The 12,576-nt window shown below is 53.6% G+C and overlaps 1 protein-coding gene across 1 annotated transcript in view; it reads left to right on the top strand.

The window, feature by feature from the left end:
• Nucleotides 1–258: 258 nt before the first annotated feature.
• The window catches only part of LTBP2 (latent transforming growth factor beta binding protein 2), a 115,233-nt gene continuing 102,915 nt past the window's right edge, over nt 259–12,576 (top strand). Inside the window, exons 1-2 of the mRNA XM_025392283.1 lie at nt 259–1,370; nt 8,990–9,060. Of these exons, the coding sequence (XP_025248068.1) occupies nt 877–1,370; nt 8,990–9,060 (565 nt within the window). The 5' untranslated portion in view covers nt 259–876. The remainder of the gene's footprint in view (nt 1,371–8,989; nt 9,061–12,576) is intronic.

Below are 12,576 nucleotides of genomic sequence, written 5' to 3'. Positions count from 1 at the left end.
GGCGGCGGCAGCGCCAGGGCTCTGCAGCCACAGAGCGCCGGGGCCGCCAGCTCCGCCAGGGGGCGCGCCCCGGACCTCCCTGCGCCCCGAGCGCCGCGCCCCGCGCCACCCCCGCTCTGTCCGGCCCTGCGGAGGGCGCCCCCAGCGGCCAGGGCGCAAGCGGAGGGGCCGGCGGCCCTGTTCCATTACGCGGACCTCGGCGCCCCTCCCGGCCTCCTTCAGATCTGCGAGGCTGCAGCCTGGGTCACCCGATCCAAAGACGGTCCCTGAGGCGAGGCGCGGGAGAACGATTCGGGGCAGATCGGCAGTTCGAACTTGCCCAGGGCTGAAGAAAGGCGGCCCGGTGTCCCGGTCGTTGCAGGCGCCATCTGCCCGACCAGCGCCCGGGTCAGCCCCGCGCCGCCCCCTGCTCCGCACGGGTTAATCCCCCTCGCCGCCCGCTCGCCGCCCGCTCGCTTCCCGGTGCCAAAGTGGGTGTTGCTGGAATTCCTCGCTCCCTCTCCCGTAATGAGGGGGCTGAGCTGTCCCTCCGAGGAGGGGGCCTGGTGTGGATAAAAGAGACGAAAAAGCCGGGGGAGGTTTCCAAAAATAAAACCGTCCGGGTCCCCTTCAGACGGCTGCAGGCACGGGGAGGAGGCGCGAAGGTGCGGCAGCAGTGAGAGCCCAGCTGGAGTAGGAGCGCTGACTCGAGGCTTGGGGCGCGCAGCCCTCGCTCCGCGGAGAACCGGGCCCCCAGTCGGCCGCTTCAGGGCCCCCTAGACTCAGAGAAGCCGGCCGCCGGGCGGGGCCCGGAGAACAGCCCGCGGGCGTCCAGCGCGCCGACCACAAAGCTCTTCGTGGTGCCCGCGCGCTCCACTCTCCAGCCGCCCCCGCGCCATGAGGCCGCGGACCAAAGCCCGCAGCCCGGGGCGCGCCCCGTGGAACCCCTGGAGAGGCTTCTTGCCGCTCACCCTGGCTTTCTTCGTGGGCGCGGGTCATGCCCAAAGGGACCCCGTAGGGAGATACGAGCCGGCTGGCGGAGACGCGAATCGACTGCGGCGTCCTGGGGGCAGCTACCCGGCAGCGGCTGCAGCCAAAGTGTACAGTCTGTTCCGGGAGCAGGACGCGTCTGTCGCGGACTTGCCGCCGGTGGAGCGGGCCCAGCTGGGCTGGGGAATCCCCAGGCGGCCCACCGAGACGGAGGCCAGGAGGCCGTCCCGCGCGCAGCAGTCGCGGCGTGTCCAACCACCTGCGCAGACCCGGAGAAGCACTCCCCTGGGCCAGCAGCAGCCGGCACCCCGGGCCCGGGCCGCGCCGGCTCTCCCACGCCTGGGGATCCCACGGCGATCCGGGGCTGCGCCCCCAACCCCGCCGCGAGGGCGGCTCACGGGGTGAGCACGGGAGAGGGAAGTTTGGAGGGTGCAGAGGGGAGCCAGGGCTCATTTGTGGAGGGGCGTGCAGGCGAGAGGAGAGGGCGCCGGACTCATCCCCTCGTCCCTCTGTCTTTACTACTTCGGGAAACAGCCCCGAGGTTCCAAAGTCGGGACTGGAAGATTTGATCCGCTTTCCAAGAGTTTAAGGCAAAGATAGATCCTCATCCTAATCCTTTCTTAGCAACTCGCTCGGAGCCCCGACGTTAAATCCTTTCGCAAGGCGCCTCTCCACTCGCCCGCGCTCCTCCTGCCTGCAACTAACGAGCTCTTGTAGACGCTTGCAGCGCTGCCGGGATCCGAGAGGCAGCGGGGAGAGGGCAGTGGGGTGGGCGCTCCAGGCTCTTGAGGCCCAGGGGAGGTTGAGCCGGCTCAGGGCGCGGGTGGGCAGAGGTGTCGGGGGCCCCATGGCGAGAAGGTAGATGCGTCTCCGGGAAGGGAGCTGGCAGCGAAGCTGGTGCGTCGGGACAAGTGTGTGGATTGGGGCGTGGGTCGGCCTGCGCAGGCTGAGGGCTGGATGCGGGCGTGGGCGTGAGTTCTGGGCACTGGGCGCATGGAGAATTGGATCAGTGTGCTCTCGTGCCTCTAGGTGTAAGCACAATTTGCGCGCGTTGCAGGGCTGAGCCACCCCACAACACTGCAATTTACTTTTTTGCTCCCCCTGGGCTGGGCACCACCCCCGGCCCGCTGCGGGCGCCGTCGCAGAGTGAGAAGATGCCCCAGCAATCCCCATCCCCAATCGGATTATCATGGCTGCGGGCGCTCTCCACCTTGCTGGGGGTATGACAGGTGCCTCTGGAATGGAGGGCACTGAGCCCTGGACAGTGAGGGGCTGGGCGGGGCCACCATCGAGAAGTATGGGAAGGGCTTTGGCAGCCTCTCTTTGCCTGGGCCCGATTTGCCAGTTGGGTTTAGCCCTGGGGAACAGCATGAAAGATGCTTGTACCCCGAGTCCTATTCCAAGGACCTTGGGCTTCACACCCTTGGCGCTGTTTTCCTTGGCTGGAGCGCTCTTCTCATATTTCAGCAGGATCCATGCTCTGTCTCTTTCAGATTTATGCTCAGAGTGGCCTTTGGCCACGCTTGCCCCATCCTCTTTCTCCCTTCACCCTGCTTTATGTTTTTTCATAGTACTTATTCTATCTGATATATTCTATTCCTATTTATGTGTTTATGGCCTGGCCTCCCAGCCCACACTAATGCAAGCTCTATGCAAACAGGGACTCCATTGTGTCCATTTCTGTGTCTCTTGTGCCCAGAATCGTGCCTGCACTAGTTGGTATTCTCTAGGTATCTGTTGAATGAGTGGATGAACTCCCTGCCGCCCGTGGAAGGCCCAGCTTCAAGCAGGCGGAGAGTAGATCCATGCACTGCCAAGTCGCTTACACATAGGATCATTCAACAAGTATTAGTGGAAAGCACCTGCTGTGTTTCAGCGTTTTCCTTTCCTGATCTGTGCAAGTGAATGCATGCTTCTAAGGATCCTGCATGTAGAGCATGGGAAAGGGGATGGAGGTCCAGAGTCCAAGGCATTGTTCCTGCTGAGAGAGCAACCCAATTACTTAATATCACGTTGAAGAAATGAACAGATGCTTTCTAGTACTGGAAGGTTCCTGTTAAGTGCAAAGGAGTGGGGCAGCTGTAGCTGAAGAACTGAGTAGATGGGACCTGTGACCTGAGGTCCCTGGGACTCTGTGGGCAGCATGTGGGGAAGCAGAGGGGAGGTGGCAGGAGGGAGGCCTGAAGGTGAGGGTGGCATGCAGGTGTAGCACTGCCCAAGGACAAGGGCTTTTTACTGTTGGCACTGGCCCAGGGGTAGCACTGCAGCTCTGGTGTACGGGAACCCAGAGACATAGCTTGGGCTGGAGCAGGGAGGAGCTTGTACTGCAGGCATTCAGATGCAGGTGAGGTGCGGGGGAAGGTGGGGAAGTGGAGCGTGGGGACTGGAGGGTGCACTATTAGAAGTCATGAAATGATGTGGTGATGAGCAAAGCAAATTGTCACCACAACAAGCCTGGTGCATGTGAACAGGCATGTGAAGACGTGGGCTGGGTGCCACCTGCTGTACACAGGTGCACACATCACATGACACACTGATCAGGCTCCTCCCCCAGATTGTCTTCTTCAGCTTTAATAGAGAGTGGGTTCCCTGACACTCCAGTCAGCCACTCCATGTCAGCTGGGGAGGACCTGAGTGGTCATCTTGTTTATTCTCTTCCTCCACCCTGGTCCATTCTGGTTAACGGCTTCTAGTCAGGCTGATCAGGCTGGCCATTCATTGCCGTGTGAGCTGCAGACAGCCAGGGACCAAGTGCCACCTGCTGGTAAATCTTGGAACTGCACAACTACTACTGGAGCTTCTTCATTTATTCAACAAATATTTTGGAAGGACATCTATACCCAGGCCCTATACTGGATCCTGAGGATATAGCAGTGACCAAGACAGGCAGACTCTGTCCTCATGGAACTTTCAATGTAGTGAGGATTTATTGCACATAATAAAGATTTATTAAGTTTGTGCGAGGCTTGATGCTAGGTATCTAGGATACAGCAGTGACCAGAGTGGACACCATCCCTACACTAATGAAATTTACAGTCTACAGGGTTTCTTTTTCTTTTCTTTCTTTCTTTTTTTTTTTTTTGAGATGGAGTCTCTTGCCCTGTCACCCAGGCTGGAGTGCAATGGCATGATTTTGGTTCACTGCAACCTCCATGCCCGAGGCTCAAGTGATTCTCGTGCCTCACCTTCCCGAGTAACTGGGATTATGGGCACGTGCCACCACACCTGGCTAATTTTTTTGTATTTTTAGTAGAGATGGGGTTTCGCCATGTTGGCCAGGCTAGTCTCAAACTCCTGACCTTAAGCACTACATCCACCTTGGCCTCCCAAAGTGCTGGGATTACAGGTGTGAGCCACCACCCCGGCCTCTACAGGGTTTCTTGAACCAACCTCACAGTATACCACCTGTATAATATTTTTCTCTACCTTTCCCTCTTGTTCTGTTATTATTTTTCTTTAACTTTATATTCTGTTAAATGACAGGATTTTGTGTTTTATCTATTTTAAAGTATATTATGAAGTTTTACAAATGCACTAAAAGGTATTGAAAATAATATAACTTATAGTCTAGTTTTATCAAACCTTAATATTTTGGCATATTTTGATTCCAGTTTTTTAGTTGAAATTTCCTCTATAAATTTGCCTCCTTCCCTCCCCAGAGTTAACCACTACCCTGAATTTAATTAATTCCAATAGATGTTTCTACAATATTACTATAGATACATGTATCCACAAAATATACAATGTTGTTTTGCATATTTTAAACTTAGATAAGTGATACCATATTTCATTATTCTTCTGCAATTTGTTTTCCCCTCCTCATTAGATTTTTGAGATGTAACCATATTAATATAATTAGCCCAAGTTTATTCATTTTTACTGCTGTATATTATTCCTTTGTCTGAATATTACCACAGTTTATTCATCCTCCTGTTTTTGGACATTTAGTTGAATTACATTTTTTTGCTATTACAGACAGTGCTTGACTCATTTTTCTCCGTAAATAAATTCATAACTGAAAGGAAACTTTGTATCATTATCATAAGTTGAAAGCAGTACCACTTGTTATAAAGAGAAGGTAATTGTAGGAAAATTGAAATGAAAACAAAATGTTCTTAAGTTCTAGTCAGACATCATTCATTATCTTAGGAAGCTCAACTCTGTGGCAAGTTCTCTCTGTTGGAAAGGGGGACTAGCATGTGTTGAGGGGAGGACCTGGCCTTTTTCACTGACATAATTAGGTTAGAAGGATCACTGAAAAGAGAATCACTTTCTCACCATGTAACTCATTGTCGAATGTTGTGATCTGTAAACCTAAAATGCCTTTCCTACCCTCAGTGTGGCTCATCCCACTTTTTGTAAAACTCCAGATTAAATGAAGCAAAGAAGTATCAATTGTATACCACGTGTTGGGTACTGTGTTAGACTCTAGAGGCACTAGGAGAAATAAGAAAGAAACCTCGGCCAGGCGCGGTGGCTCAAGCCTGTAATCCCAGCACTTTGGGAGGCCGAGATGGGCGGATCACGAGGTCAGGAGATGGAGACCATCCTGGCTAACACAGTGAAACCTCGTCTCTGCTAAAAAAATAAAAAAAAAACCTAGCTGGGCGAGGTGGCAGGCGCCTGTAGTCCCAGCTACTCGGGAGGCTGAGGCAGGAGAATGGCGTAAACCCGGGAGGCGGAGCTTGCAGTGAGCTGAGATCCGGCCACTGCACTCCAGCCTGGGTGACAGAGCGAGACTCTGTCTCAAAAAAAAAAAAAAAAAAAGAAAGAAAGAAACCTTGAGATACCCAAGACGGAGATACAACCAATGACCTGAAACAGGCAGTACTAAATGATCCTAGCAGATGCAGATGGAGAATGAGGGAAGGCTGGGTACATGATGTCAGAGGAGGTGGGTTTTTTTGTTTGTTTGTTTGTTTTGTGAGTTTTTTGAGACAGAGTCTTGCTCTGTGGCCAAACTGTAGTGCAGTGGCACAATCTCAGCTCACTGCAACCTCCTCCTCCTGGGTTCAAGCGATTCTTCTGCCTCAGCCTCCTGAGTAGCTGGGACTACAGGTGTGCACCATCGCACCCAGCTAATTTTTGGTAGACACAGGGTTTCACCATGTTGGCCAGGATGGTCTCGATTTCCTGACCTCATGGTCCACCCGCCTCAGACTCCTAAAGTGCTGGGATTACAGGTGTGAGCCACCTTGCCTGGCCCAGGGGAGGTTTTATACAAAGAAGGTAGTATCTGATCTGGAAGTCTTGGAGTATGCAAAGGATTTCCATCAGTAGATCAGAGAGGGAAGGCATTCTAGGCAGAGAGAGCAGCCCAGGCAAAGGCGTGAAAGTGAAATCCGTCAGGCAACTGGGGAGCAACAAACCTTGCATCCTTGGAAGAGCAAAGCCTTGGCTGTGGATGGTTGTGGATACAAGGTGGGGGTGATGGGGGCAATTAGACTGCACAGGCAAGTAGGCACATGGGTGCCAGGTGACCTTGTAGAGGCTGGTGGAGAGCTGTGGGAGGTTTTTAACAAAGGGCTAGTGTGATCAGATTTGGCCCAGGTGGAATAGCAGCTCTCCCAGACTGCTAGCCAGATGTATCCTCTACAGTGATGCTGGATACTGGACTAATGTGTGCTGAGTGGTGTCAACTGGAAGACTGAACTCAGATGATCTCTGAGAGGTACCTTCTAGGGAGCCAGAGTGATTGAATTGTATATCCCAGCTGTTCAGGCTCATTTGCTCTCTCTGCTAGCCAGAGCCCACTGAACTGACAATTCCCAGCTGGTCACCTCCCTGGGCCTGCACCCAAGACTTTAATATTGGCCTGTAGGGATCCTCAGAGTCTCTCCTTGGGGACCTGAATCTCTCCTGAGTGCCCTTCCAGCCCCAGCCTGGCTTCTCTGCCTGGCAGCCTTTGATTCTGGCCAATCCTCCCTGTGGCCGTATATCCCTTAGAGCCTACTCTGCAGGCAAAGCAGGGCTGGCCCCTGCACTCCCACAGTCAGCTGCAAAGCCATCCTGAGGGCAGCTGGGGTGACGGCTGGCTCAGCGGGCCTCCTTGGGCTGGGCTCCATGCCATGACCTCCCAGCCAGGCAGGCTCCTGCGTCCGTGCTGTCTGGGTTCCCACAGGCCCTAGTTCTTAGAAAATTCCCAGAGCACAGTATCTGTTTCCTCTCAGAGCCCTCCTAGCCCCACGAGAGGTCTTGTCACCACCACAAGGGGTAGTGACATACAAGTGGGTATGTAGCTTCCCCTTCCACTGGGGCACACCCCCAGAAACTCTGGGTCTGACAAGCAGCCCTTTCCCTGATCCCAGTGACATAGGCCCTGATGCAGCCAGGAAGCTGCTAAAGGTGGTCGCCCAGAGAGGATTTGAGGTGGCCCGAGTGGCACAACTCTTGGCTGGCGGGACATTCTGGGAGCTCCCTGGGAGGGAGGCAGTGCCCCACAACTTTGGGCCAAAGGGCCGGGAATGGGCCTCTGCTTTTTCAAGCTGCAGGAATTTATTTTGAATTCTTCATAAGACTCCAAAAACCACATAAGCTTTGGGGTCCACTCAAATGTCAAACAAACTCCTAAGTGGGACCAGATGTCGCCATGCTGGCCGCAGAGATCACAGGAGCGGCCGCCCTGCTCCGTCCTTCGCCTGTCCAGCCTCTGTACTTCTCCCTCCCCTCTCACCCTCCAGTTCCAGCGCCCAGTGACAATTTCTGGTGATAAGGATGGAAGCCAGAGCCAGGCCCAGCCTGCCAAGGAGTCGCTCCCTAGAGATCTTCAGGAGAAGCCCTTCTAGGGAGTCGCCCTGGTCTAGGCATGTGGGTCTTTAGCTGCAGAGTCAGGGCCGGGTGGAAACTGCTGGTGCTGCTGGAGTGCACCAAACACCTGGAAGCAAAGTTTGGGGAACTGAGTGAGTGCCCCAGCACTGTACATCAGTGTCTCATGCGGGTCCCTCAGAGCCAACATCAAGGAGTAGCTGAAGGGCTGGGCACAGTAACTCACACCTATAATCCCAGCACTTTGGGAGGCTGAGGTGGGTGGATCACCTGAGGTCAGGAGTTTGAGACCACCCTGGCTGACATGGTGAAACTCTGTCTCTATTAAACGTAATTTTAAAATTAGCATGGTGGCAGGACCAAGGTTGCCATGAACCGAGATTGTGACATTGCACTCCAGCCTGGGCCATATAGAGAGACTCAAAAAAAAAAAAAAAAAAAAGGAGTAGCTAAGGGAAGAACTCTATTTCCCTATAGAGTAATTCCTGTTTGCCTCTGAAATAAAAATTGTGCAGAGGCAGCTTAACCCACATCCCCAGCCCCATCCTCCTACCAGCTTCCCACCTCGTAAGCCCCTCTTAAGCAGGAATGCTAGAGCCCCCTTCCTTCAGTGTCCACTCAGGGCTCAGCCTTCCCATGCACCAGACTGCTGGGGGCTGAGACTCCTCAGTGTGCATTTGTTGGCAGGTGACACCTCATATGACCTTAAGACTGCTTTATGTGTGTCTTCCAGCTTCCCTTGGATTGTCAGCATTTGTAGGGCAAGGACCTTGGTGTTTTGTTTGTTTGTTTTGTGAGAGGCAATGTAGAGTTGGAGCGTGGCTTAGAGTTGGGCCAACCCAGGTTTGAATCAGGCTCGGGCACTTACCTGCTGTGTGGAATTGGCAAGTCACTGAACCTCTCTAAACTGGCTTGTTTATTAGCTTTAGGATCACTGTCATTGTTGCCCCAGTGGACTGCCTTCTTTCTGTCAGATGTTAAACATTCTCACCTCATTTAACCATCGTAAAAACCCAATTAAGCAGCTATTGTTATCTCCATTGTACATATGGAGAGAGTGAGGTTTCCCAGGGACATGCAGAGAATGGCAGAGTCAGGATTCAATCTTAGATTTGCACGTAGAATGGGGACAGCCTTCCCAGCCTCTCCGTGTTCCCCCAGGCCTTTCCTGTAGAAGGTGGAACTGTGGGAAGGGCTGTGAATAGTCCCCAGCTCTGAGCATCCTTTTGTTGACTCTGTTTTGGTGACCCCACAGGAGGAACGTCTGCGGGGGACAGTGCTGCCCAGGATGGACAACAGCAAACAGCACCAACCACTGTATCAAACGTGAGTGCCTCCACCAGTAGCAGACACTCCGCTGTATCAGACATGGAGTGCCATTCCCCATGCTACTCCCGGGGCAGGTCAAGCTTAGGGACTCCAGAACCTGGAGCAGAAGCGTCTTTCCTAGTCTGCGTCCTGGAGATGCAGCCCCTCTTTAAAGTGGAGGCAATATCCAGTGGAAGGGAGGAGGTTTAAAAATGCCTCCAGCTGGGCTGGGAGTGGTGGCTCACGCCTGTAATCCCAGTGTGGGAGGCCGAGGTGGGTGGATCACTTGAGGTTGAGAGTTGAAGACCAGCCTGGTCAAGATGGTGAAACCCTGTCTCTTCTGAAAATACAAAATTAGCCGTGCGTGGTGTTGGGCGCCTGTAATCCCAACTACTTGGGAGGCTGATGCAGGAGAATCGCTTGAACCTGGGAGGCAGAGGTTGTGGTGAGCCAAGATCATGCCACTGCACTCCAGTCTGGGTGACACAGTGAGTCTCCTTTCCAAAAAGAAAAAAAAAAAAAAAATGCCTCCAGCTGGACACAGCTTCTCAAATGAAATCACTTATATTTTCAAAGCTTCCTGCATTCCCTCCTGCTGCCCTACTGTGTTGGCCCCACTCACACTGCCGGCAGGGTCTCAGGAGCCCGTCCACACCTGTGTTCTGCAGAACATGGTTGGCCCAGAGTGTCTGCATCACACATTTCCAAGGGCACCATTTCCAAGGGCAGGGATGAGAATCCACCTCTGCCCTGGCCCCTGGCCCGATGACCCTGGCTCTGATCAGTACTCTCAGGACGGTCAGATGACACTCTCTGACCCATGCCTGGAGCCGTCTCCCCTTGGACTGCTCTGATGTCTGGCAGTCTGGCTCGAAGCAGAGAAAAGCCATCTTATTTTGTAGAAACGGAGGAGTGAGTTGGGAAGAGCCAGAGCCTCCATGCCCGAGCCTCTTCCACTGATGGTATCAAGGGCATTAACAACAACAGGAGCCAGTACCTTCACAGCACTCACTTGGTGCAGGGTGCACTTTAAACATCCTCTGTGGCGGGTGGATGAGGAACGCGAAGCACAGTTGGGTAACTTGTCCAAGGTCACATGGTCAGGAAGTGCAGAGCTAGGATTTGAATCCAGACAACCTGACTCCAGGGTCCTTCTTCTTAATACCTGTACCCTGCTGCCAGGTATCTCACCTTCATTTCTGGGCCTCACTTTCTGCATCTGTGAACTAGAGGTGATGGTACTATTGCTGTCACTGCTACTGCTACTGCTACTATTAGCTAACAACTGAGTACGTACTACTGCCCAACACTGCGCTAAGCTCTTCACATGCATTATCTTAGTTTGACCTGTCAGTCATCTTACGAAGTAGGTGTATGCTTATCATCGTGGCTTACAGATGAGGAAGCTGAGGCTCGGGTTGCTTGGGAAAGATGGCCAAGCTCCGCTGCTGCAAGTGCTGAGCTCGGGCTGGGCCTTGGCAGACTGACTCCAGAACTCCGGGCTCCGATCTCCTGGGCTTCATTCCCTCCCAACACCAGAGGGGGCTGGGCATTCCAGAGTGTGGAATCCCCACAGACCATAGCAGATATGGGAGTTTGAGGGATCCCCTTGGATCTTTCTCCTTCCTCCCACAGGCCCCTCTTCGGTCCACATCAGCTCCCCAGGAACTCTGCCTGACTGTCCTTCAGGTGGCTGCCCCTGCCTCTGCCGGTCCCAAGCCTGGCTGCAAAGCCTCAGTCTCAACAGCTCCCTTCCTTCAAGGACCAGCCCCAGGCCCTTCTCAGTAGGAGGGCTTCACAGTTAATAGTCCAGGTGTGTGACAAAACATATGATGTTCCCAGCACGATGGATGCCCTCGTCTGGGAACGTCATATTTGGTTCTATGACAACGTAGGATAACGTGGTTATCCTGACACCCTACTTGACGGGATGCAGGATGCAATGGGGTTGCTCCCATTTCCACGAGGCTGGACATGCGGGTTTACCAAGCTCTTGGCTTCTGCCTCAGGCCTCATGGCCCTGACCCTCTCTGCTTGTCTGAAGATGCAGCTCAGGCAGAATCTTCGGTCCCTTCTAGGACCTCCAGATAACAGAACCAGAGCCAAAAACTCAAAAACAAACAACAAAGCAGATCTGCTTGAACACCCTTTCCTTTTCCAGGAACCTGGACGCGTGGGGGCTCTCAGAGGTCAGGCCCTCTGTGGCCAGGGGCACCGGTGGGGGAGAAACCCTTGTCCCTCACCATTTTATTTTTACTTTTAAATTTTTAAATTTATTTTTTGAAACAGAGTCTCACTCTGTTGCCCAGGCTGGAGTGGAATGGCACAATCTCGGCTCACTGCAACCTCCGCCTCCCAGGTTCAAGTGATTCTCCTGCCTCAGCCTCCTAAGTAGCTCGTATTACAGGCACCTACCACCATGCCTGGCTAATTTTTGTGGGTTTTGTTTTTTGTTTTGTTTTGTTTGTAAAGACAAGGTTTTACCACGTTGGCTATGCTGGTCTCAGATTCCTGGCCTCAAGTGATCCTCCCACCTCAGCCTCCCAAAGTGCTGGGCTTACAGGTGTGAGCCACCACGCCCAGCCCCTCATAATTTTAAAGAAGAAGAAAGTGAGCCTCAGAGAGGTGGTGACTTGCTCAAGGCCACACAGCTCATTGGAAAAGAACCTGAGACTCAAAATCAGCTCTGAGCAACTCCTCTGGGTAGGGAAGCCAGGGATGTGGGTGGCCAGGTGGCTTTATGCTGAGCAGAAGCACTGGGGCTGGGGTCTGGCACTGTTATTTTTTAAACAGCATCCCAGGTGATTCTAGGTGTGGCTAAAAATCACTGAGGAGAGTTGGGGGTCAGTCATAGGGAGATCTGCCTTGGGGGCCCTCCTCAAACTTGAATGTTCCCCCAGTCCTCTGGGAATCACATCAAAGAGAAGATTCTGGTTCAGCAGATCTGGGTGGGGGGCAGACATTCTGTGTTTCTAACCAGCTCCCAGGAACGCTGATGCTGCTGGCCCAGGGACCACACTTTGAGTAGCCGGGCCTTTCAGGACTCAGGAGGCCTGGGCAGGAGAGATTGGGACTTTGAGGTGGGGAAGAGGGTTGGTATGTTCGAGAGAGCGTAGCCTTTGCTGGGAGGCAGCACTGGCTGATGGAGAGTGTTGCTGAGGTTTGAGCTGAAGCTGCAGCGGGTGGCTTCATAGGGGGTGGGCTTCTCCCCAGCTGCCTGAGGGGTCTGGGCATAGGTCTCACTTGGGCCCTCCAACCCTGGAAGTTCTCGTTTCCTACCTTGCTAGTGATGTTCCAGCGTTATTCTCTGCCAAACTGGAGTTTCAACCCTAGAAACTCAAGGTTGAGTGAGTTTGCATACTGTTACAGTACCAGCGCATGTGTGTGGGGGTATCCTTGTGCCCCAGCGGGTGCTGCGCCAGGATGCTGAGGCAGGATGCTGCCAGTACCTTCTCCCCTGGTATTTCTCTCCCTGTCCCTCTCACCCTGCTGCCCCCTGGTCACCCACCCCGACCCAGGCACAGAGGCCAGCAG

Source organism: Theropithecus gelada, chromosome 7b (assembly GCF_003255815.1).
Source record: "Theropithecus gelada isolate Dixy chromosome 7b, Tgel_1.0, whole genome shotgun sequence".
NCBI lineage: Eukaryota > Metazoa > Chordata > Mammalia > Primates > Cercopithecidae > Theropithecus > Theropithecus gelada.
Note: the sequence above shows the minus strand (reverse complement) of the source record. Positions and strands in the feature narration are given on the sequence as shown.